Source organism: Sorex araneus, chromosome 1, assembly GCF_027595985.1.
Source record: "Sorex araneus isolate mSorAra2 chromosome 1, mSorAra2.pri, whole genome shotgun sequence".
Taxonomy (NCBI): Eukaryota; Metazoa; Chordata; class Mammalia; order Eulipotyphla; family Soricidae; genus Sorex; species Sorex araneus.
Window position 1 is genome coordinate 2,210,769 of NC_073302.1, and position 25,162 is coordinate 2,235,930.

The 25,162-nt window shown below is 61.9% G+C and overlaps 1 protein-coding gene across 3 annotated transcripts in view; it reads left to right on the forward strand.

Moving 5' to 3' along the window:
• Positions 1-857: 857 nt before the first annotated feature.
• Positions 858-25,162, forward strand: part of SETX (senataxin) — a 36,058-nt gene continuing 11,753 nt past the window's right edge. For 2 of the 3 annotated variants that reach the window (XR_008627294.1, XM_055121120.1), the window contains exons 1-17: positions 858-968; positions 1,459-1,571; positions 5,564-5,750; positions 6,481-6,691; positions 7,624-7,733; positions 8,941-9,160; positions 9,511-9,630; positions 11,366-11,537; positions 11,800-11,887; positions 12,748-16,692; positions 17,718-17,811; positions 18,896-19,069; positions 19,323-19,555; positions 20,311-20,478; positions 20,885-21,041; positions 22,830-22,931; positions 23,065-23,180. Coding sequence is in view for 2 of the 3 variants with exons in the window: in XM_055121120.1 (XP_054977095.1) it covers positions 5,571-5,750; positions 6,481-6,691; positions 7,624-7,733; positions 8,941-9,160; positions 9,511-9,630; positions 11,366-11,537; positions 11,800-11,887; positions 12,748-16,692; positions 17,718-17,811; positions 18,896-19,069; positions 19,323-19,555; positions 20,311-20,478; positions 20,885-21,041; positions 22,830-22,931; positions 23,065-23,180 (6,090 nt within the window). In the remaining variant the exon portion in view is untranslated. Of the gene's footprint in view, positions 969-1,220; positions 1,572-5,563; positions 5,751-6,480; positions 6,692-7,623; positions 7,734-8,940; positions 9,161-9,510; positions 9,631-11,365; positions 11,538-11,799; positions 11,888-12,747; positions 16,693-17,717; positions 17,812-18,895; positions 19,070-19,322; positions 19,556-20,310; positions 20,479-20,884; positions 21,042-22,829; positions 22,932-23,064; positions 23,181-25,162 lie in introns of those variants that run through there. The other variant, XM_055121141.1, reaches the window with a different exon arrangement.

The window sequence follows — 25,162 nt, forward strand, 5'->3', positions numbered from 1 at the left end:
AATCAGTGGCGACGCCGCAGCCCCGCGCCCCTGGATTTTTATCCCCTCCGCCTTATTTCTTTTTTACTTTGTGCGTGTGCGGTGCCCCGCAGGGATGCCCTGAGCCACCCCGCTCGGGCCCTGTCTGATTTTCCCCCTTTTTTCTTGCCTGTTTTTCCTTTTTTTTTCTGTTTTTTTTTTTTTTCATTTTGGGTGTGGGATGAGCCAAACCTAGCAGGGTGGGGTGGGCTGGGATACTTGGGTGGGTTTTGTCTGGGGCAGGGGCTGTGCGTGCGTCCCCGCGCCTCCTCCCCCGAGCCCGCGCCGCAGCCTTTGACCCACCTCCCTGCCCCTCTCACGCGGGGCCCAGGGGACAGACACGGCCGGCCCCAGGAGCTGGACTCTGCAGGCGCGCCCCCCGCCTCCCGGGACTGACGCCTGGCCCGCTACCCGCAGGTTTTCGAAGGACGCCGAGAGGGACAGAGATCTCTGGGCTGCTGGTGACAGGCCTTGGCTCGGGCCGGGGAGGCCCGGGGTAAGCAGGGGACAAAACGGAAAAGGCCCGCGGGTAAGTCGCCGGGGCGGGCGCAGGGGGCTCGGGCACCCCGACGGCGCGGCGGGAGGGGCCGGGCCGGGGTCGCTCGGGGCCGACCTGCCCCGCCCCCGCCACTCTAAGCCCCGCCCACCCCGCCCCACGCCCCGCCCCCGCCCGGCGGGCTCGTGTCCGCCTCCCCTGATTGGTCGGACCCGCGGAAGTGACGTTACACAGGCGCCGGGGCGCCCGCGGGGACTGGGGCCGCCTCTCCCCGTCCCGCCCCTCGCGCGCCCCGCCCCGGGGACGCCGGGGGCGGGGCCCGCGTCCGGTGACGTCGGCGGGGGGCGGGCCCGGCTCGCGGCGCTCGCGGTTGGGTGGCCGGGTCGGGCCGCGGCGGCCGGTGCGCGCCGCACTTCCGCCCGCCCGGGGCCGGCCGCCGAGCTGGGGCATGGAGGTGGGCAGCGGGCCGGGCCGGGCCGCGGACAGCCGGGGCGCGGGCGGCCGCGCGGCCCCTCGTCGAGGAGCGGGCGCGGCGCGCGGGGCGCCCCTCCCCGGCCACGTCCGCCCGGCCGTGCGCCGCGGCCGCCTGGGCCCGGGCGCGACGCCCCGCGCCCGCTCCCGGCCTCCCGGCGCGGTGGGCCCGGCCCCCGCGACCCCCGCCTCGGCGGCGGGCGCGGGCGCGAGGGGACCCCGCGCCGTCGGCGACCGGCGGGCCTCGGCCCTCGCTCGCGGGAATAGCGCTCAGAGCCAGGTGCCTCGCAGCCCGCGAAGCTGCCCCCGACCCCAGTGGATCGGAACCGCGGGGCGGGGGAAGGGGCGGCAGTTCTGCACGCCCCGACCCTCGGGCAGGCCCGCCCGCCCCGGCCCGCAGCCGCCCTGCCCGGGACGTGCAGCCGGGAGCGGCGCGCGGAGCCCGCGACAGTGGCCTCTCTTTCTGCTTTCAGAGATGTCCTTCCCGGGCCGGAGTCGGGGTCCAGTTGAGTGCAAGTCCTTGCCGGTTCACGGGTGAGCCCAGGAGTCTGGGCTGACAGCATCAGCCTCCAGCCCTGGAGCCCAGGTAACCCCGCAGAATCACAGACGCGACCTTTCTCAGCCCCCCCACTGCCCGGCTCGGAGCGGAAGACCCTAGACCCAGCCAGGCGCATCCGCGGCCAGGAAGTGGGGAGGGCGGCGGGAGGAAGCCACACCCAGGTGGGTCCCTAGGGGGTGTGGTAGAGACTCAGGGACACAGGCACATGGTCTCCAGCACAGGGCTCTTAGGGATAAGCGCGTCCCGGGAGGCGGTTGTCAGGCCTGGCTTTTTATTCCATTTACTGCGTGGGGCTCAGTGTGGCATCCCTAGGTGGCCCGGCGAGCGTGCAGGGGCCGTGCGCAGCCCCGGGAGCGTCCGAAGGCACTAATCTCCCGCCAGAGCCGGGCCTAGAGTTTGAAGTTTAGCTGCCAGCTGGAGGAGTCACTTTTACTTTCCATTTCCTCTTTTCTTTTGGCATTAGCGGACCTTACTGGTGCCCACTTGAGCAAATCAGTGAGCAGCGGGATGATGGTGTTACAGATGCAGTGATTAGCCTTTCTTTGGTAGCTTTGTTTAGGTTTCTAAACTGTGAAAGTCTTAAAGGTGTGGCGGTCCCCTGGAGTTAATCAGGCTCTCCTCGGGAGCAGGAGGAGGCCGAGGGGCGGGGCCCTGGGATGGTTCCCAGGCGGGCACCTGAGGCGGGTCAGTGACAGAGAAGGCCCCGGGAGAGCAGGTTCCCGAGGAGTGCCCGCTCTGCCCGCTCTGCTCCGCTGTTTGTTCTGCGGGTCCAGATTTGGTGGGTGCCGCTGGAGAGCAATTGTGTGTCTGGAGCCCGGGCAGCTGACCAGCCTGGCGCTCGCTGGGTCCCTGGGCAGCGTTCTCGGGCGAGCGGGGAAGGTGGGGAGCGGAGCCTTGGGGAGCCCTCACCCAGGACGTCAGTGTGGGCATCAGCAGAGGGGGATGCAGAGGGGAGTGGGAGACGCGGAACGCAGCGCCCGCGGTGGCCTGTGAGGAAGTTAGCCTGGGGAGGGTGGAAGGAACTCACAACTTCCTTCCACAGCTTGAACTTTCAGGGAAAGTTCCCGCATTCCTCTGTCCTGGCTGCATTCTGCGGCACTCACAAAGCTAGTGGAGTTTGGAGGAGCCCCGAGGCACTTAAGTGTTGAGAGAGACATTCCGGTGAAATGGTGAAATTGACACTTGCCGCAGCTCTAACTTGCTACAACCTTGCCCAGCCCGGGGTCCCAGTCTCCGGGAACACTTCCCACGGGCGGGAGGTAGAGACTAGAGCTCTGCTCAAGCCCCAGCAGGCCCCATGGTGGAGTCCGAGCATGGAACCACATGAGCATCTGGTCATGGGCTCTGGAGTGGCCCCAGGTCGCTGGACATAGCTTTGGGGAGGCCCCAGCTACTTCTCTGTGTTGTATGTGTGTAGTATGTGTTTCTTGGGCCGAGCTCAGGCCAGTAATTTAGATTTGGCAACACAGCCACACACATTATGGTCCTTTGATGTTTTGTTTTGTTTTGGTTGCTTTGCTTTTGTTTTGGGGCCACACCTGCAGTGCTTAGGGCTTCCTCCTGGGGGGGTTTGGAGGGGATGGACCATGTGGTGCCTGGGATTGAACCTGGGCTGGCCGTTGGCCTGGTGGTGCCCGACCCAGTGTGCTGTCTGGCCCTGTGGCCCTCCAGAGCAGCTGTGAGATGAGGCTGATGCAGTCCGTGTGTGTAGCATGTTTCGCAGAGTCTAGATTCTCTGGCACTTGGCAGTTGTATGACAGTAGTTTCCATCTACTTGAGAATATTTAGTCATTGTGTGTGTGAAATTATTTTTTTCATCTGGCCACACCCAGCAGTGCTTGGGTACCATGTGCAAGGCGAGCATCCTACCTGCTGTACCGTCTCTGGCCGGGGATCAGAGAGTTTTATTTAAATAAGTTAACTTGGAGAGAGGTGAGGGGAGTGAGGGACACATGTTCAGGAAAAGACCCCGGGCTTGTCCAGAGTGGAAAAAGGGGGGCTGGAGTGATAGCACAGCGGGTAGGGCGTTTGCCTTGCACGCGGCCGACCCGGGTTCGATTCCCAGCGTCCCATATGGTCCCCTGAGCACCGCCAGGGGTCATTCTTGAGTGTAGAGCCAGGAATGACCCCTGTGCATTGCCGGGTGTGACCCAAAAAGCAAAAAAAAAAAAAAAAAAGAGTGGAAAAAGGCTGAGAAAACTGAAAACTGAGCCTGAACTTTCTGGAGTGTGGACGTGCACTCACTCGTGGTTTCCTGGCGGGCTGGGGGTACGCACTGCCTGGCGCCGTGGGACTGGGGCCTCCGCGGCTCCTCCACTCCAGAGCTGCCCAAGGCAGTGCTAGGGGGCATGTGGTGTGGGGGGCGAGGCCGGGGCCCCTGAGTGGTCCGGATTCACTCTGCACTTCCTCGGAGCTCCGCCAGCGTTCACTTTGTAGGGTGGTGCTGGCCCTTAGGCAGGTGGAAGAGGCTCTTGAATAAATTAACTTTATACTCAGCAGAGACCTGCGGTGCTTTGGGGGCGTTCCCTAGTTCCGAGCCCTTGGGCAGGGCCGGCATTCAGGCAGCGCCCTCCGCCTTGGCTGCAGGACTCGGTGACGCTGTCTTGTGGAACAGTTGTGATTTGTCTTCTAATCTTTTTCTTTGCTTTTTTGGGGTCACACATGTCAGTGCACAGGCGTTACTCCTGGCTCTGCACTCAAGAATCACCCCTGGTGGTGCTCAGGGGACCATACGGGATGCTGGGAATGGGACCCGGGTCGGCCGCGTGCAAGGCAAACGCCCTACCGCTGTGCTATCGCTCCAGCCCCTGTCTTCTAATCTTTTTCTCCTTGTATTTTTTGTCCTTGTCGTCTTTCTTTTTGGGCCACTCCCAGTGGTGCTCAGGGCTGACTCCTGGCTCTGCTCAGGGAACCGTATGGGGTGCCGAGGACCATATGTAAGGCCGGCGCCCTGCCCCCTGTAGTTTTGTTCTGGCCTGAGTTCTTGTACTCGGTGTGGACTGACATGATTCTAGAAAGTGTTCTGTTGTTTCTCTCCCTCCCTTGGGTGCTGCCCGGGTGACACACGGCAGTGCTGCGTGCACACCCTTGCTGAGGTGCTGCTGGCGCGAGGGCAGGGGCCTTGCTCTCTGTTCCGGGCCCGGCACCCCAGAGAGGAGAGGCACCGGACGTGGGACACAGGCATCAAACTCAGCCCCCTGACCCTGCAGGACTGACTCCTGAGCACAGAGCCTGGAATTGGCCCCATGCACTGCTGAATGTCCCCCCCGCCCAGACCCTCCAGAAAAGCACCTAGCTTCTAGCTTGTAAGGCAGCTTTTAGGCCCCAGGCCCTTTCATAGATTTTTCTGTTTCTGGGAGTTTCTAAGAGTGGAAAGGTTACTTGTCTCCTTTCATGGGATGCCTCAGAATCTGTTCTTTGAGCATGTGGCTAATTTCGTCTGTTTCCCAACATGCTGTGTGGCCACCCTCTTACCAGGCAGCTGCACGTTATCCTACAGTGATTTGTTTCCTACCAAAAAGCTTTTGTTTCATTATCACTTTTCACGTTTCAAAGTTGTTTGTTTTTGTCACTGCTTGGACCACACCTCGTGGTGCTTTGGTGGGGGGTGTGGGTCACGTGAGCACCGGTGCTCAAACCCAGGATGTCACCCCCGCCGGGCGTGTGCCACCCCCCCACCCCTCTCCTGCGTCAGCCACAGCCTCAGCCCTGGTTTGCATGTGGGCTGTGGGTTTTTTGTGTATGTGAGTGTCAGATCAAGCATCAAACAACAGGTTTCCGGTCTCTTGTGTCAGTGTTTCTGTTTGGGGCCACTCCCAGTGGTATCAGGGACCAGGTAGCGTCGGGATGGAACTCAGGTCTCCGCATGCTCAGCGCAGCCATGTCCCCGGCCCCCATGTCAGGACGTCATCGGGGCCTCGGTACCGGCGTTCGGGTGGCGATGATTCTGTCTGAGCACGGGGGCTGCGGGCTGCGCGCCCTTCCCCTCGGCCCTCTGACGCCCCTCCCCCTGGCGGCAGGTGCAGGATGAGCACGTGCTGCTGGTGCACCCCGGGCGGCACCTCCACCGTCGACTTCCTGAAGCGCTATGCGGCGCAGCCGGCCCAGTGCAGCGAGTTCCAGACAGCCAACGAGGACCTCTGCTACTGCCTGGAGTGCGTGGTGGAGTACCACAAGGCGCGGGACGAGCTGCCGCTCTTCCACGAGGTGGGTCCCCGCCCGCGGGCCCCCGCACTCGGAACCCGGGGCAGGCTCGTCTCTCTCGTGTCTCACTCGGGATCCCAGACCGTTCCGTGACGGGAAAGGATCCGATGGGACGGCGTGTCTTCGGGGCTCTTCAGGGAAGCGCTCTTGGCTCGGGCGTGGGCGGGGGCTCTGTCCCTGTGCTGCCAGGCCCCGCTCCCTGTCCGGTGGCGTGACTGGGCCCCAGGGCCACGCGGCAGCGTTGGGGCCCGGAAGCCAAGGGCAGCCGACAGTTCTCAGCGTGGGCTTTGAACCCTGCTGTATTCCCGCCACGCGTGGGCGCAGACTCGGAACTCCAGCCTCGGGGCCTCGGCGTGGCAGAGACCGGCGCTCGGTTAGAAGCCGTGTGGCGCAAGCTTCGAGTTCCGCCAGGCGGTGCTGGGATTGAGCTGGGCCACCTGCAGGCCGGCCCCTCGGCCCCTCCTCCCTCCGGCCGCTGTCCTGTGGCTGAGGCTCGGCACAGGGAGCAGGGGTGAGATGCTGAACGGGCAGTGTTGGCGCCCCCTGTGGTCTCGTGTCATAGTTCCGTCCCGTGAGGTGCCGTAGCTGCTGAGAGCAGGATGTCTAGTGCTTCTAGAAACTTCTGTTTCATATTTTACCTTTAGGAAAACGTTCTTAGGAAAATGTTCCGAGCCTGCAGCCAGTGTGTCTTGTCGATAAGAGACGGAGCACGTTGGCCCTTCTTTCCCCGTAGGTTTTATGGGAATTAGAAATTGTACGGCTCACAAACCATTTTGAGAAATCCATGAGTGCGGAAATTGATGATGACGACGAGCTGTACATCGTGGACATGAACGGAGAGGCGCAGCTGTTTGACTTCGCCGGCCAGGACTTCGAGAACAAGCTCCGCGTGCCGCTTCTGGAGATCCTAAAGTTCCCGTATCTGCTCTTACACGAGCGTGTCAGTGAGTATCTTGCGTGCCCACGCCAGTGTCTCACGGCCACGTCAGGGAGCACCTTCCCTGACCACGTCAGTATCTCCCAGGCCGCGTCAGCTGTATCTTACGTGGCCACGTCAGTAAGCAGCCAGGTGGTCACGGCTCATTGTGACTGAAGGTTTGTTTGCCCGAGTGTACAAACGCCCTGCCCCACATCGCCCACCTCTGTGCCAGCATTCCCAGGCACGAGGACATGTGACTCCAGCACTGTGTGTCACATCCCCCACGGCCGTCGGCTTGTGCTGAGGGTTCCTCAGTTACCTCTCCCATTCCTCTTTATTCTTCTGACGTGTCTAGTGGCTTCTCAGATGTGACACCAGTGACGTTTCGGGGGAGGTGATTCGGGGGAGGTCATTCTGCTCCATTGTAGAATGGAGCGCATCCCTGGTCTGCCCGCCGGCTGCCAGCCCTCCCCCAGGTGGTGCAGCCACCGTGTCGCCTGTAGCAGCAGGAGTAAGAACGGGCGTAGGGAGGACAGTGTTGGGAGTTGAAACAAGCGTATTTGGGGACTTAAGGCTGGATCACTCCTCAAGCCAGTGGGGAAACTGGACTTTTCAGTAGATGAGAGGATGAAATAGCCATTGCTGGCTCCTCAGAAGAGGCCCTGCGGGTCACAGTGTGGAAGGCTGATGGAGTTGGACCCAAGATACAGATATCTGATACCTTACCAACACACACACACACACACACACACACACACACACACACACACGCCATGCTGTGTGTTAGTTTGAGTAATTCATAGAACAGTATGATCCGCCTGTTAGCCTGCAGGTATGGACTGTTCCCGCGTTTATATTCAATGATGGGTATTTTTTGCCTCAGTTAAAAGTCCTTCTCCTTCAGCCAGAGAGCCAGGCAGCGGCTGTGCCCGGCGGTGAGGTTGGTTCTCTCTGCAGATGAGCTGTGTGTGGAGGCGCTGTGCCGCATGGAGCAGGCAAACTGCTCCTTCCAGGTGTTCGAGAAGCACCCCGGCATCTACTTGTTCCTGGTTCACCCCAACGAGATGGTGAGTAGCGTGTCAGCACGAAGGGCGCGTGCTGTGCTCTGGGGGCCGTGGGCGTGTCAGGGAGGGCATCCTTCCCCTGGCACTGCTGGGAAGCGCCGGCACTCCTGTCACGGGATCTTGCACCGTGTTGCGTGTTGCTTGTGACTTGGGCAGTCTTCTTTTTCTTGCTGTTTTGTGTTCACACGGACAGTACTCGGGGCTCACTCCTGACTCTGCACTCAGGAATTACTCCTGCTGAGCTTCAGGGGACCCCCTGGGTGCCAGGGCGTGAACCCCGGTGGGCTCTGTGCGAGGCAAGCTCCCTACTCAGGGTACTGTCTCTCTAGCCCTTTAACTTAAGTTTTTATGTTTTGTTTTTTTTTCTATTGTCTCAGTTTTTGTTTGTTTTGTTTTTGGGTCTCTTGGCATGCTTGGGATACTCCTGGCTCTGTGCTCAGAAGTTAGTCCTGGCAGGGCTTAGGGGGACCATATGGGGTGCCAGGGATCAAACTTGTGCACCTTTGCAAGGCAGCGCCCACCTGCCGTACTGTCATTCGGACACCACAGCATCGCAGGTACACTAGTGTTGGGGCCATTGTTTTACTCTTGAGGTGCTGAGCCAGTTTCTCCCCAGCGTCCCACGCCCCTTCCCCTTCCCGCCCCTTAGCCACCTTCTAGGTCATTACCACCACTCAGGGCTCATTTTCTTTAATCCCCGTGTTTCCCTATATTCTGCAGCTGAGCTCTGCAGATGAATCTGGAATTTGTCTGACTATTCACGCATGGCAGAGCCTGGCAAGCTCCCCGTGGCGTATTCGATATGCTAAAGACAGTAACAACAAGTCTCACAATGGAGACGTTACTGGTGCCCGCTCGAGCAAATCAATGAACAACGGGACGACAGCGCTGCAGACAGTGCAGTGCCACAGACTATTCATGCTAAGAATCGTCTTTTTTAAGAATCCTGATTTTTTTTTTCCCTTTTTGGGTCACACCCGGCGATGCTCAGGGGTTACTCCTGGCTCTGCACTCAGGAATTACCCCTGGCAGTGCTCAGGGGACCATATGGGATGCTGGGATTCGACCCTGAGTTGGCTGCGTGCAAGGCAAACGCCCTCCCCGCTGTGCTATCGCGCCAGCCTGAGTCCTGTTTTCTTAAGTAGGTTCGTGGTTTATGGAGATGAGTGGGGAATTGGGGAATGACGTAAGGAATCGGTTTTGCTTTCAGGTCAGGCGTTGGGCCATCCTGACTGCCAAGAGCTTGGGGAAAGTGGACAGAGATGATTATTACGACTTGCAGGAGGTTCTGACGTGCCTGTTTAAAGTGATTGAACTGGGGCTGCTGGAGAGCCCAGACATTTACACCTCCTCTGTCCTCGAGAAGGGCAAACTGATCCTCCTGCCCGCGCACATGTATGACGTCACGAATTACAAGAACTATTGGCTAGGTGAGTGTTGCCGTGACGGCGAGCGGTGAAAGCGGTGCCTGGATGTCACCGTACTGGCAGCCGTTGAGGAGGGTGGTCTGCCGCCGCCCCTGTCAGATGCTCTGCCAGACACGCCCCTTCGGGCTGGGGCTCGGCTTCTCTGTGACACACACCGGCTGTCGCCGGCTCCCCTGAGTCCGAGTCTGGAGATTTCTGTGTGACTCTGCTTTGCCACACGGTGGCTCTGGCGCCTGTCTGCGGCGGTGGCCTGGGCAGGGTTTCCCTCACGCCGTCACTGGCACTCCCGGGTGAGCGGTGGCGAGTCGGGACAGGCCCCGGCCGGCGCGTGGGGCTGAGCCGTGTGTCCGCAGGGATCTGCATGCTGCTGACCATCCTGGAGGAGCAGGCCATGGACTCGCTGCTGCTCGGCTCCGACAAGCAGAACGACTTCATGCAGTCCATCCTGCACACCATGGAGAGGCCCGCCGAGGGTGAGCGCCGCGGCCGGACTCGCCTCCCCAGGCCCTCAGCGCCCGTCCCACCCCCACCTCCCGCTCAGGGACCCCCAGGGGCAGTCCTGACGGGAGGGTGTGTGATGGAGTGTTCTCTAGTCTCATTGAAGAAGCGGATCAGTGGAGACCCGTCGTGCCGGGCTCCGAGAGCATCATCTCTGCCCTTCGCTTCCTTGGCACCCTAAGTGCGAAGTTTGCAATTGCAAAAGAAATAGGTTCGGGTTGGATAGAGAGTAAGCGGGTAGGCAGTTGCCTCGCTCTCGGCTGCTCTGGGTGTGTTCCCCGGCCCCCCCTGGTGTCCCCCGAGCTGCGAGCCCCACCAGGAGTGACCCCTGAGCCACTGCAGGCTGTGGTCCCAAACAGGTTCATGGTGGGGGTGGGAGGGTGTCATATTTTCTCCCTAGATTATTCTTTTTTTTTTTTTTTTTTTTTTTTGCTTTTTGGGTCACACCTGGCGATGCACAGGGGTTACTCCTGGCTCTGCACTCAGGAATTACCCCTGGCCGTGCTCAGGGGACCATATGGGATGCTGGGATTTGAACCCGGGTCCGCCGCGTGCAAGGCAAACGCCCTACCCGCTGTGCTATCTCTCCAGCCCCTCCCTAGATTATTCTTAAGGTTATTATTCGTTTGCCATTTTGTGTGTGTGTGGGGTTTTGTCTTGCTTCTCGGGTCATATCAGTGGTGCTCAGGGGTTACTCCCCGAAGGCTTGGGGGGTCCACAAGGGGTGCCCGGGATTGAACCCAGGCCAGCTGCATGCAAGGCAAGAGCCCTCCCCTCTATTCTATTGCTCTGGCCCCAATACTTCCCCCTTTTCGTTTATTTTTATTAAATCCCCATGAATTACAAAGCTACACAGGTATTTACGGTTGAGTTCCAGGCGTGCATTGTTCCAACACCCGTCCCTTCCCCAGTGCCCACTACCTTCCGACAGTGCCCCAGTTTCCCTCCCGTGCCCCCGCCTGCTCGGCCAGTCGTGTAGCCAGCAGTGTGCATGCAGCGGCCGGGCCTCGGACACGGCCACAGCCCGAGCCGCTGCCGGGGCGCGTCGAAGCTGTTTGCTCGTTGGGGGAGCCCCATTAAGCACCGAGGGAGGCATCCCTGTCGCCGTCTGGGAAAGGCCGTCTGTCTGTGCTGGAGATAGGGCTTCACCTTCAGAGTAGGAAAACTAGCAGAAAAATAGAGTAGAGGGGCCGGAGCGATGGCACAGCAGGGCGGGTGCTTGCCTTGTACGCACCCGACTCGGCCTTGACCCCCGCGCTCCGTCTAGTCCCCTGAGCACCGTGAGGAGTCGTTCCTGAGTGCAGGGCCAGGCGTACCTGAGCATCGCCGCGTGTGGCCCCAGAAAGTGTGCTGAGAACTTCCAACTGCTGGAGCACATTGGGCTTCCTTGGAGGACACGAGGCAGCCGCAGGCCTCGCTCCTGACCACTCGCTCCTGACCACTCGCTCCCGACCACTCCTGCCTTCTCTTGCGTTTGCCAGCGCCCGAGCTCGGGGGAGTGGCGCTGCGCTGGGGGCTTGTCGTGTGGGCCAGGCAGGGAAGTCCCGAGTGCTGGCCCGTGGGTGCGGGATCCGTTCAGAACCACTGACCTGCACGTGCTCAGTTTGCTCCCGTCTCCCTGGGGCACCCCGGGGCGGCCCTGGCACGGCGATCTGTCTTTCTGTGTGTCTCGTGGGAGCTTTGGTTTCAGCGTCGCGTCCTGTGTTTCAGATGACAGCATGGACCCTTTCTGGCCAGCCTTACATTGTTTCATGGTGATCTTGGACCGCCTGGGGTCAAAGGTCTGGGGCCAGCTCATCGATCCGATCGAGGCGTTTCAAACCATCATTAACAACGTGAGCTACAACAGAGAGATCCAGACCATTCGGAAGAGCTCTGTGAGGTGAGCGGGGCCAGCCGGGACTCCCGCCCGCCAGCTCCGTGTCTGTGTGTGTCTGATGCGGGAGCCACCCAGAGACCCCAGAGCCCAGCCCCCCACCCCCCTGTGCGGAAGCGTGCTGGCATGTACTTGGTGATGGGGATTGGGATGCTTCTCTCTCTCTCTCTCTCGCTCTCCCTCCCTCTCTTGTTCTTTCTATCTTGCTTTTTTGCTTTATCTTTCTTTTTTTCCATTTCTTTCATTTTTGTTTATTCTAAATATTTAGGCCCAAGTTCGAGCCGGAGCCGTACATGGCTGACATGGTGACTTGTAGCCAGATCGTGTACAACTTCAACCCTGAGAAGACCAAGAAGGTATGGGGACGGTGGGACCCAGGCGCTGCCGGCCTCTGTGGTCTCGGCTGGTCGGTCACATGGCTCGCTTCCTCCTGACTCTGGTGGGGTTCTCTGTGTCCCCTGAGGCCTGACGGAGTCTGACTGCCGTATGCGCTCCTGGGGCCGGTGACTGTGCTCAGGAGGCGTGGGGAGGGCCGGGGCTGGAAGGACCCTAGACGGGCTCTGCGGGCAGGGAGACGGCCTGTTCAGGGGGGCTGACTGAGTCGGTTTCTTGGGGTCCGTCTGCAAGAAGAGCCGAGGATGGGCAGGGGGGCAGTGGGGACAGGCCTGCCCATTGCCCTGCGTGCCTGGTGCTCGTGGGTCTCAGCAGCTCCTCTGCATGGTTTGTCTTTGTTGCAACAATGTTGCAATTTTACCGGAGAGTCAAAGGCACTTTACTCGCAGAAGAAATATGCATTTTGGGGGGAGGATCACAGGACTGCCTCTAGAGGTTTTGTGTTACGGCCTGCAGGAGAGCTGCCTGTTCAACCTCTTTTTATTTATTAAATTAACATACAAACCAATCATATTCAGCCACATAGGCGAGTATGCAAATCAACCAACGGAAACAGTAACCGCCATTTAAAGTTACAGTAACCAAAACATAAACTGTTGACATCCAGGCCTAGCTAGGCCTGAGATTATGGGATGTTGTATACCAACAGTCTTTTTTTTTTCCCTTTTTGGGTCACACCCGGCGATGCACGGGGGTTACTCCTGGCTCTGCACTCAGGAACTACTCCTGGCAGTGCTGGGGGGACCCTAGGGGATGCTGGGAATCGAACCCAGCCCTCCCCGCTGTGCCCCATGGGTTTGTCTTTCGGTGTTTCCCGTTGTAGGACCCAGGCTGGCGCTCGGCCATCTGCCCGGATTACTGCCCCAACATGTACGAGGAGATGGAGACGCTGGCCAGCGTGCTGCAGTCGGACATCGGGCAGGACATGCGCGTGCACAACAGCACCTTCCTGTGGTTCATCCCCTTCGTCCAGTCGCTCATGGACCTCAAGGACCTGGGCGTGGCCTACATCCTGGAGGTCATCCACCACCTGCACTCGGAGGTCAGGGACGTCCTCAACCAGGCCAACGCCATGTGTGACAAGGTCACCGAGTTCTTCCTGCTCATCCTGGTGTCGGTGGTGGAGCTGCACAGGAACAAGAGGTGCCTGCACCTGCTGTGGGTGAGCTCGCAGCAGTGGGTCGAGGCGGTGGTCAAGTGCGCCAAGCTCCCGACCAGCGCCTTCGCACGCAGCGCCGAGAAGTCGGCCGCCAGCGGCCCCCGGGGCTCCCCGGTCTTCTCCACGCTGTCCCTGCACACGGCGCAGGCCAACTCGGTGCAGCTGGCCTGCGTGCAGCTCATCAGGAGCCTGCTCAAGGAGGGCTACCAGCTGGGCCAGCAGACCCTGTGCAAGCGCTTCTGGGACAAGCTGAACCTGTTCCTCAGGGGCAACCTGTCCCTGGGCTGGCAGCTGACCGCGCAGGAGACCCAGGAGCTCCAGATGTGTCTGAAGCAGATTATCCGGAACATCAAGGTCAAGGGCCCTCAGAGCAGCACGCTCGCGGGGCTGCCGCCTCCGTGCAAAAACCCCCGGGGGAGCGAGGAGAAAGACGGGCCCCGCCCGGAGAGTTCCAGCCCCGCGCCCCCTAAACAGCCTGCGAGAGCGGGCGGCGGCCGGGAGCACGAAGGGGCGGCGGGGAGAGCCCCGAAAGCTGCCGAGGAGCCTGAGCCGGGAGGCTCCCGGCCGGGGGGGCCCCTCGCGCCCACGTCTGCCTGCCAGCAGTGCCGCGAGGACCTTCCCGATGGCGGGCCCGAGCCGGGCCACGGCGGTGCCCAGGGGCAGAGGGCTCTGGGCGACCGTCCTCCCTGCACGCCCACGAGCCGCGCGCCGAGCAGAGGCCCCGCAGGGGAGCCAGACGGAGGAATCGCCACAGCCGCGCTCTCCGCGGGCTGCAGCTCGCACGGCCCGGCCCAGGAGGCCCCGCAGGGCGAGGACTCGGCTCTGAAGGACGGGGCTCTCGGCAGAAGTGGAAGGGTCAAGACCAAGGCGCAGAAAGATGAGTTTTGCGCCAAGTTGTCGCACATGATAAAGCAGCAGCACCGGAAGAGTCCCCTGGTCAGCAGCGGGGTGAGTGGGGAGGAGACCCCGACCACGTCCGGCGTCGAGAGCCTCTGCTCGAGGAAAGGCGCCGGGGACGCAGGAGGGGACGGCGGCTTCTTGCACGGTCTCTGTGTCGGCCCGCACAGCGTTCTGGGCGAGAGCAGCGGGGACCCGGCGGGTGCCGGCGCCTCAGTGCTGGAGAAGAGGCAGGTGCAGACCGACGTGCTCGGTACCGTCTCCCAGGAAAGCAGCCGCCACGCCCGGAAACGTGAGCACGATAGAGCCCTGGTCTCGCTCATAGAGGCGACCGGCAGCTTCGCCAGGAAGACCTCTCCCTCCGAGGAGCCGGAGACCATCCCGGGCTCTCAAGAGGTGACCGGCAAGATGAGCAGAGGGGCCCTGGCGGATGACCGGGATCAGCCCCTCAGCCTCAGCCCCAGGCCTGACTCCCTGACGGACTCTCAGATAGACCAGGATCTCTACGACCTGTCGCTGCTGGCTCAGGCCAGCGCAAGTAAGTTCCCCTCCGAGTCCTCGCAGCAGAGCCCCTGCCAGCTGCAGAGGAAGGTCCGGGAGGACAGGAGGGGCTTCGAGACCAAGGCGACCAACACCAGGGACGCCCGCCCCAGCCAGGTCATTGTCATCTACGATTCCGATGAAGAGGAGGACGGGACTCTGAGTGCGGGGCAGCGCTCGAAGGCGGAGCCCGCGGGCCTGGCGGAGGCGGAGCAGGTGGTTTCCGTGGCGGACTCGAGTGTGGACGACGAGACCTTGAAGGAGGAGCAGACAAAGCGCCTGCTGGAGTTCGAAGACTCGGACTCTCAGTTTTTCGAGTTTGAGACCCCGTGCGAAGTGTTTTCTGTTTGGCAAGATCAGAAGCAAGACAAGCATTCAGACTGGGAGGGCGAGGAAGGCTCCTCTGTGCCCCGTGGCTCGGGAGCCGCCGAGGAGCAGGGCCGGGCCGGTGACGCCATGCCGGGAAGGGCCGCCACGGAGGGGCCCATGGGCAGCCGGGGGCCGGCAGAGCCAGGGGCGAGCATTTCCGCCGAGGAGATCTGTGAAATCAAGGTGAAGAAACGGAAGCGGAAACGCTTGGAGCAGCCGAGTGCTGAGACGTCCCGAGAGCCGCCCGCCCCTGCACCAAGTGGGGAGCAGCCTGGCGGCCCCCCGCCGGCAGGGCAGGCGGCCCCCGCTGCGCCCGCTGCTCCCAGGGCCACGAAGAAGGCGCCTTCCGGAGCCCGCGCTTACTTCGCACCCAGCGGCCAGGGCCCGGCGGCCAAGGGCGCCAAGAAGGCGCAGGCGGAGCCCCGGAAGGGGCCCCCGAAGACCCAGTACCTCAAGTGTCGGGCCGCACCCGCCGTCGTCCCGCCCAAGAAGATCCGCCAGTTTCCCGAGCCCACGTCGACGGTGGAGCGGCTGGGACTGAAGAAGGCGCCTCGCAGGGCCATCGACCTGTCCCAGAGGTCGCGCGACAGCATCTCGGAGCTCCGGGACTACGGCAAGGTGGCCGGGGCGGTTGATACCCAGAAAAAGACCAAATTAATCGCGCCCCAGATGCTCTCGGTCAGAAATAACAAGAAGCTGCTGACCATGCAGCAGCCGCACCTTGGGCGGAGGCAGATGCCGGCCCGCGGCCCCAAGAGCAGGCCAGGTGCCAGGAAGGGGGTGCAGCGCCCCCAGCAGGGGACCGAGGCCGGGGGCCCAGAGCTGGCAGCTGCCGACGGCAGAGCAGGCCCCGATGTCTTCGCTGAGGGCCTGGGGAAGCCCTTCCTCAAGACCGGCCCCGGGGGAGCCAGAGCCGGGCCCAGTGTGTCAGACGGGGGCGCCAAGCGGGCAGACACGGCCGTGGTGGCCTCTGGGGGGCCCGAGCGACACGTGGGGGCGGCCGCCGGCCCGCAGCCAGAGCCGGACTCCGACAGCGACCCTGAGTGCGAGAGTCTGTTCCTCACCCAGCACGACCCGCAGGACATGGACTTGTGCTCCCAGGTGGAGAGTGACCCCGAAACCGCCGCGCAGGGCCAGGGCCCCAGGTGTGACCACAGGGACAGCGAGGAGACCGCCAGGGCCCGGGACGCGCCCAAGGCCGCCGCCACCGTGTTCCTCAAGCCCGCCGTGCCGCCCCCTGGGCCCAGGCCTCGGCCCACCAACACCAAAGTCTTCAGCTCCAGCCACACCTCGCGCCTGGCGAGCCTCTCCAGGTCTCTGGAGAGCAGCCCTGCGCCCCCGCGCCCCGCCAGGAGCAAGGCCAGCGGGGCGCCGCCCGGGCCCAAGGCCGCCCCCCCACCCCCGCCACCGAAGGCCACCTCGCCCCCGCCCCCACCCCCACCCCCGCCCCCGCCCAAGCCTGCCCTGGCCCCTGCGCTGCCCGAGGCCAGGGGCCCCTTGAGCGTCCTCTTCTCGGCGCCCGCTGCGGCCTCCAGGCCCGTGTTCAGGCCGACCTTTGCCGAGAACAGGTCCCTGTCCACGGTCTCCCCGGCCAGCGTCCTCCTGTCCTCGCAGGCCATCTCCGACGCCTTCATCAAAGAGGTCTTAAAGTGGAAGCTCGACATGTTCGTGAACTTCAGCCAGTGCGGGCCGCCTGAGAGCCTGTGCCAGGCCATCACGAGGCACGTGCCCGTGTGCTTCCAGGACTCGGGCGAGTACTTCAACGTTTTCTTCCCGCTGGTGATACTGAATACTTTTGAAACGGTAAGTGCATTTCCGTGTTTTCATTGTTTGGTTTTCGGGAGACAACTCAGGGTTGACTCCTGGCTCTGTGCTCAGGGATCACCCCTGGTGGGGCTTGGGGGACCCGATGGGACGCTGGGGATGGAACCCGGGCCGGCTGCATGCAAAGCAAGTGCCCTACCCACTGGACTGTTGCCCCGCTGCACTTTCTCAAGGTGTTGAGTTTCCCACAAAAACCTGAGTGTGCAATAAGACGCTTAGAAAAGCAGAAGGGCCGAGGACATGGGGGCGCACGTTCCTTCACACGTGCTCGGGGCCTGGTGTGTGTGACGGATGGAATGGCAGAGCAGACAGACAAGGCCGTGTAGAGAGGGCCGTGGGTGTGAGCGCGGGACGGGTGTGGGGGAGGCCCAACAGCGGGGAGCAGAGGCGTGTGCCCAGGAGGGAAGGCCGGGGACGCAGAGCAGAGAGGGCGCCAAGGTGCCCAGTGTGTACGAAGTGGCGGCTAAAGGTCGTGACCTTCTCTGAGAGGGTGTGGAGTCAGTGGGCAGGTGTGGTCAGCGTCACTCTCTCCCCGGCCACTGCTACCGTGTTGGACACGGGCTGTTCTCTTGCCTGGTGACTCAGTAGCTAGTTGAGGGTGCTTTTTTCAGTTACTTTGCGCTTTATCCGTGAACAGTCACCTCCCTTCTCATCTGTGTACCGCTCCTTGTCGGTGATGTGCAGAGGGGCTTTGGGGGTGGGTCTGGCTCCTCCCGACAGTGCTCAGGGGATCTGGGCTCAGGATGAGACCTGGTGGTGCCCAGGATTGAGCATGGGACTGGTCGCATGCAGGCAGGGCCTCAGCTGACCGTCGAAGGGCTTTGCTGTGGGGCCACACCCTGCTGCTCTGAGAGAGGACCCCCGGCAGTCCCAGGGGTCAGATCTGGGAGAGGGGCTGCAAGGCGGCGCCTTACCTGCCTCCAGCCCTCCGGCCTGGGAGTTCCCACCGACCGGGGCTGGAAGTCTGGGAGTGACTGTGGCACGTTCTGGGCTGTTCCGCACAGGTGGCACAGGACTGGAGCAACTCCTCGGATAAATCCTATTCGTTGCTGTTCCGGAAATTCCCTGCAGACTATAAGAAACACTGGGAGTTTGTGGGTGAGTTCTTCCCGCCGGCCCTCGGCCTGCGAGCCGCGTCTCTCAGGAGGAGCACCGGCACTTAGACTTTCTCACCCCTAGGCTCAGTTGCGCCTTTTAGCCGTGAGTGTTTGAGAATTCTTCTTGATGAGAAGAATTAGTTAAGAATACGTGATTTTGGGGCTGGAGCGATAGCACAGTGGGGAGGGCATTTTGTCTTGCACTTGGCCGACCCAGGTTCAAATCCCAGCATCCCATATAGTCCCCCGAGTACCACCAGGAGTAATTCCTGAGTGCAGAGCCAGGAGCAACCCCTGTGCATTGCCGGGTGTGACCCAAAAAGCAAAAAAAAAAAGTGGCTTTGCCTGAGTGATAGGACAGCGGGTAGAGCACCAATCTCACATATGACTGACCTGGGCTTGCCCCCTGGCATCCCAATTGGTTCGCCAGAACTACCAAGAATGGGGGTGGAGGGGCTGGAGCGATAGCACAGCGGGGAGGACGTTGGCCTTGCACACGGCCGGCCCAGGTTCGATTCTCAGCATCCCATAGGGTCCCCTGAGCACCTGCAGGAGTGATTCCTGAGTGCAGAGCCAGGAGTCAGCCCTGAGCACTGCTGGGTGTGGCCCCAAACTCAAACCCGGATGAAACAGCAGGACTAGGTAGTTGATGGCTTTAGCCTCTGATGAGATGGTGCAGGCCCAAGTGTCAGAGCAGGTGCTGGGGTGGGGGCGAGGGTGCGTGAAGGAGGGTGACTTGGTGGGCGGGCAGGGCGGGCGGGGGGTCATGTCTGTAATGGGTATGATTCTGTTCTTTGTTGAATGATTTTCTTTCATTTCACTTAAGCACGTGGAGCCTGCGGGGAGGGTCAGAGAGATGCTGCAGGGCTTCAGCGCTTGTTCCGCGTGTGGCTGACTCTGCTCCGTCCCAGGGCTGAGCCCCACCGGGGGGAGCCCTGAGCACAGAGCCGGGAGTCCGCCCTGAGCATGGCCGCGTGTGGCCCCAATGCCTGGACAGGGCCTCTGTGTTCTCTTGGCGTTGGGGGCGGCAGGCGGGAGGTCACGCACGGCCCCATCGCTGACGTGGCCTCAACACTGCTTTGCAGTTCATCTGGACGAAAACGAACTGGCCAAACAGCTCCACCCGAAGGAAAACGATTTGGTGTTTCTGGTCCCCGAGAGACGGGGCCGGGAGAGGCACGAAGCTGAGCGGAAGCGCGCGCTGGAGGCGCAGGAGCACTACTGCGGCTTCGTCCAGAAATTCCGCCGCACCTCCGCCAGTGAGTGAGCCGCAGCCTGAGGCCTGGCCGCCGCAGCTCCTGGGCCCTTCCGGGGGGCGGGACCGCCCTGTTCCGTCTGGGGGCTCCCAGGCGGTGCTCCGGTGCCCGTGGGGAGGGGTGTCGGTCCCGCGTCCTCGCCAGGGGGCGCGGGGAGCCAGTGGGAGGCGCCGCACAGGCACTGGGCCCAGCCCCCGGTGATCACCGGCCGATGCCTCGGTTGGCCGGACGCTGAGACCGCCCTTCTCCCCGCCAGCACACGGCGGCAGGTCCGAGTGCTGCCTCTCCATCCAGACGCAGGACCGGCTGCCCCTGCACGTCAACCAGGCCGTGCGCTGTCTGGTCATCAGCTCCCTGGTGACCACGCAGAGGAAGCTGAAGGCCATGTCTCTGCTGAGTGGCCGGAACCAGCTGGCCAGAGCCGTGCTCAATCCCGACCCCATGGACTTCTGCACCAAGGACCTGCTGACGACGAGCTCGGAGAGAATCGTGAGTCGGGCCCTGGCGAGCAGGACACCTACCCGGCCGCTGTCCCCTGGCTGCCCCACGCGGGCCCCGGTGTGGGACACAGCCCTGGTCCTGGTCCTTGCGGGGGGGCACTGGGAAGCAGCTGCGTGGGGTTCGGGAGTGGAGGGACCCCTGTGTCAGGTGTTGTTGCCCAGGCACAGGTGACGTGGCACCTTGTGTGCACACGTGTCTCTCTCGGGCGTCAGGAGTGTTAGGACGTGACCACAGAGAAGAGGCAGGGACAAGGGGTCCTTCTGGGCCCCCGGAAGCCGGAGCTATAGTCCAGCTCATAAGAGCTGGAATTGAACCAATCAAACCCGACCCGGGTTCGATTCCCAGCATCCCACAGGGTCCCCAAGCCCTGCGAGGAGTGATTCCTGAGCACAGAGCCAGGAGCAACCCCCGAGCATCGCTGGGTATGACCCAAAAGCCAAAAAAAGCCCAAACCATTTGGGGGCGCAGATTTGCACCGGGGCCTCTGTGTGCTGCTCCTGGGCCCTCGCAGTCGCAGGGAAGTGGGGGGCTGGTCAGCGGCCGGGCTGGCGAGGGACGGGGAGATGGCTGGACCCTCTCCGTGTTCTGGGGGTCGCAGTGTCAGGAAGGAAGGTCAGAGTGCTCTCGCTCAGGAGTGACGGACGGGTCTGTCTCGGAGACGCGGAGCGTGACGCGGCGTGTGCGGTGGGCGGGGCCGCCCTCCCTGCGCTGGGGCCCACGGGGCGTCGCTGGTGTCCCTGCAGATCTCCTACCTGCGGGACTTCAACGAAGACCAGAAGAAGGCCATCGAGACGGCCTACGCCATGGTGCGGCACTCGCCCTCCGTGGCCAAGATCTGTCTCATCCACGGGCCTCCCGGGACAGGGAAATCCAAGACGATCGTCGGCCTCTTGTACCGCCTCCTGACAGAGGTAGGCAGCGGCGAGGGCGGCTGTGCCGGCACCAGGCCGCCGGGGGCCTTCCGTGTGCCGGGCCGGCGCGGGACGGGCCTTTCCGAGGGGCAGAGGGGCAGGGCTCTGGCCGGAAGCCGGCAGCGCAGAGCGTGTCCTCGGGAAATCTGGTGCTGAGTGCTGCCCGGGGCTGCGTCGGGCGTCTGTCCGTCCGGGCCAGGAGACCCCTCAGGGCCCCCCCGGGCACTCCGCTGGCGAAGGAGGCAGCGTCAGGGAGGTCTGCGCCTGACATTTCCCTTCAGCCCGAAACATCAGCGCTCACTGATCTTTGTAGGGGGTTTAACATAAGCACAAGAAAAGCAGAGCTGCGCGGTCGAGCTCTTGGTGTTCTTGTTGTCGTTTGTGTGGTGTGTCCTGGTGGATCTAGACCCAGAGGAGGGGCCGCTCGGATGAGAACTCCAATGCCAAAATCAAGCAGAACCGGGTGCTGGTGTGCGCGCCCTCCAACGCCGCCGTGGACGAGCTCATGAAGAAGATCATCCTCGAGTTCAAAGAGAAGTGTAAAGACAAGAAGAACCCTCTGGGTAGGGCCCGAGCGTCTCCGCGTGCCGTGGGGCGGCTGGGAGGATGGAGCGGGCCCCTTGCACACCCAGCGGGCCTTGGTGGGCTCACTGGCGGAGCTGCTGGGCGCGTGCTGCGCCCGGGCGGGGTCGGCGAGTGCACCGGGGTTGGGGTTCGGGCCGGCTGTGAGAGGACACGGCCTGCAGGGCAGGGAGGGGAGGGCGCAGGGAGGGCTCTGTTGCGGGTCGGGGAGTTGAGCCCGTTCAGATTCCTGCGTGCCCACGGGGTGTGGTGGGGACAGGGCTGTGTGTGGCCGTGCCCCTGTGCTGAAGCTCACGGCCCGGTGCCCACTCGTGCTCACGGGGGGGCCCAGGGCTGCGGTCCCGGGGCTGGCGCTCACCAGCTGTGCCCTGAGGGTCGCACACGCTGATGTGGCACCTGGGACCTTTGACAGCAAAGCTCAGGTCGGGGTGGAACAGCCTCACGCCTGCAAGGGGTGTGTGTGTGTGTTTGTGTGCGTGTGTGTGAGTGTGAGTGTGTGACGCCTGCAAGGTGTGTGTGTGTGTGTGTGTGTGTGTGTGTGTGTGTGTGTAAGGGTGCTGTTAGCCCCAGTGCCATCCTGGGCCCCTCTAATTTTGGGTCTCTAAAGATTTTAGGTCTCTTCAGGCTTAACTAGATCCAGTGGCTTCTGCTCACCCGTGTTGGTCAGGGAAGAGTCACCTCGGCTTTGGTCGGGGTGTCCTGCCTCTGCTCGGGGTGTGGCGTGTGGGCGCGTGACCAGGCTTGGCCGTGCGTGGCGGCTCCTGATGTTCCGTGCTGTCTCCTGAGGAAAGGCGCCTGGGTTACTTGAATCAATGGAGAATTTATTTTTTTCTCTCATGTTTTTTTTTTCTATTTTTGGGTCACACCCAGCGATGCCACACCCAGGGCCGCCTCCTGGCTCTGCTCTCAGGAGTCACTCCTGGCGGTGCTTGGGGACCCTGTGGGATGCCGGGGATTGAACCCAGGTCATCCACGTGCAAGGCAGACGCCCTCCCCATTGTACTCTCACTCTGGCCCGTGGAGGATTTCTAGGCCTTTGGTGGACGAGTTCTAGGTGGTTCAGCACCTTTCTGGCGGGAGCGTGGTGTGGCTTCCTGGCCGCGTGCTTTCCGTTGCGTGCATGTGACCTGAGTTTGCTCCCTGGGCTCCAAAGTGGAGAAGACACGAGACCTCCAGGACGGCATCAGGCTGAGAAAGCTGAGCCAGAGCAGGAGCAGAAACAAGCCCGGGACGGCTGTCGGTCATGGTTTCTCCCGCTGTCTGACGGCGCCCCTCACGGCCGGGGGCGCGGGTGGGTGGCCCTCCCCGGCACGGTGGCTCCTGGATACTGGCTGCCTGGAAGTGGCGCAGTGTGGGGACCACGTGCTCCCGGTTTTCTGGCACCCGGCACCCGTGGCCTTGCGTGTGGGGGTTTGAGGCAGCGTCACAGGCGTGGCCCGAGGACTCTGCAGAGGATCTGCCGGTCGCGTCTCTGTCTAGAAAGTCAGTCATGGCCTGGCCAGGGAGGCCGCGAGTCTCCGCTGCGTCCTGTGCCTGCAGATCTGCCCTGACGTGGCACGTCCCGGGCGCAGGGTGCTGGCGCAGAGCCTGGCTCTGCCGGGCCGTGATGAGCACTCGGCCCCCGGCGCGGGGACGGGGCAGTGTCTGAAGTGCCTGAGTCTCTGTGCCAGCCCGGGAGGGGTTGGCGGCGCGCGTTCGGTTTGCCCGGGAGCGGTGCCTGTGTGGAGTGTGCAGGCAGGCGCCTGACCTGCTGCTGTGCTCTCCGACAGGCAACTGCGGGGATATCAACCTAGTGCGTCTGGGTCCAGAGAAGTCAATCAACACCGAGGTCTTAAAATTCAGCTTGGACAGCCAAGTCAGCCACAGGATGAGTAAGTCCGCGTGAGGTGGCCAGACCCTTGGAGGGGCGAAGAAATTGTGTCTGTGTGTGTCTGTGTGTGTGTGTGATATGTGTGTGTGTACATATGTGTATATATGCGTATTTCTTTTCTGCGTCCTTTCTAGAAAGAGACTTGCCTTCTCACGTCCAGGACATGCACAGGAGGAAGGAGTGCCTGGACCACCAGCTGGACGAGCTTTCCCGCCAGCGGGCTCTGTGCCGAGGGGCGAGGGAGAAACAGGTACCGCATGTTCCTCTCCTCCCGTTTGTGCGTACAAATGCGTGCAGAAGCGATAGGCCTGGGCCCATTCTCAGTGGTCAGTGTGTAGACTTTGCGGGCCAGACCGTCTTGGATTTCAGCTCCTGAACTCTGCCAGTGTGTCTCGGAGCTGCGGGACCCGTGATCAGCAGATGCGGGGACTGTCCGGTGCAGCGTTGTTTAATAGAGAGGCGGTGGGTGGAGGGGCCCGGGGCTCTCGCTGGCCTGTCCCTGCTGACTGGCTCCGCCGAGTTCACCAGTGTCTGGAATTGAGGTTAAAGAAGCTGGCTGCTCTTGAGGCTCGTATTCGCCCTTGAATACACGTCTTGCTTCTCTCTGTTTAGTTTTTTTTGTTTCATTTTGTTTTTGAGCCACACCAGGAGGGGATACTCCTGGCTCTGCATTCCGGAATCAGTCCTGGCAGTGCTCGGGGGATCATACGGGGTGTTGGGGATTGAACCTGGGTGGCTGCATGCAGGCCAGGCCCCACCCGCTGTGCTAGCACTCCTGCTCCTGGCTGTGTCTTTGCTGCTTTCCACTGTGGAGCAGCCGCTTGGGAGGCAAACGCCCTGCCCTGCCGCTGTCCATCCCTCAGCCCCATCCTGTGTTGTCTCTCTTTTGTTTGTTTGTTTTTGTTTTTCCTTTTTGGGTCACACCCGGCGATGCTCAGGGGTTACTCCTGGCTCTGCACTCAGGAATTATTCCTGGCGGTGCTCAGGGGACCTATGGGATGCTGGGAATCGAACCCGGGCCGACCGCGTGCAAGGCAAACGCCCTCCCCGCTGTGCTATCTCTCCAGCCCCCTGTGCTGTCTGTTGAGTACACTTCCCCGCTTTCTCTCCTCTCACATAGCACTGTCGCACTGTCGTCCCGTTGCTCATCGATTTGCTCGAGTGGGCACCAGTAGCGTCTCCATGGTGAGACTTGTCGTTACTGGTTTTGGCATATCGTGTACGCCACGGGGAGCTTGCCAGGCTCTGCCATGTGGGCGAGATACTCTCAGTGGCTTGCTGGGCTCTCTGAGAGGGGTGGAGGAATCGAACCCGGGTCGGCTGCGTGCAAGGCAAACGCCCTGCCGCTGTGCTATCACTGCAGCCCACTTCTCACATATACTTTTAAAATTTTAATTTATTTTTAAATGGAATCACTATGAGGTAGACCACCACAAAACTGTTCATGGTTTGGTTTCATTCGTACGCTGTTCTAACACCTGTCCCTACCCCAGTGTACATTTCCCGCCACTGATGTCCCCCGTTTCCCTCCTGCCACCCCCTACCCACAGCACCCCCAGCCTTCCTCTGTGACAGGCGCCTTTCTTCTTTTCTCCCTCTCCTTTTGTGCAGTATGGTTTGCAGTGCAGGTACTAAGAGGTACTTAGTGTTTGTTCAGGGCATTTAGTATTTTTGTTGGGAAGGTACAGCTGGAGTAGCTTTTTTTCAACTGGGCGGCAGGTTTGGGGTGTGGACGTAACTGCTGAGGCTTCCAGAGGTACAGGGAGGTGAGGGGAGGTAGCCCATCCTGACCCCGAGAAAGCCTGGAGATTTCTGTTACAAAACCCGCGTACCTGAATTTTTAGTAGATTATATCTTGACGTGTCCTGAGATGTGGAGTCAGGTGGGGCCATGGTGGCGATTTTGGACTGTGGGGCAAGGGCTGCGGCGGGGGGGTTCTGCTGGGCGGGCACCAGGCTGCCCTGCCCTCCTCCAGTATACCCCAGTCTGTTCCGCCTTGCTCGGGTCTGAGGTTACCTGCGGCTCTTGATTTCTTCCGAGATGCGTTTATGGGTCTCTGAAGCACGGCCGCTAAGTAAGCTCAGCAGCTGAGCCAGAGGTGGTGTGTGGGCGCGGCTCCCTCGTACCTCTCGGTGGCTTGATTTCTTGGAAAGATTGGTCCTGAGTTGGGGTCTGGCCAGAGGCACCATGGCAGTTCTGGGGTGTCAGGACCCTGGAGGCACCGTCAGGCTG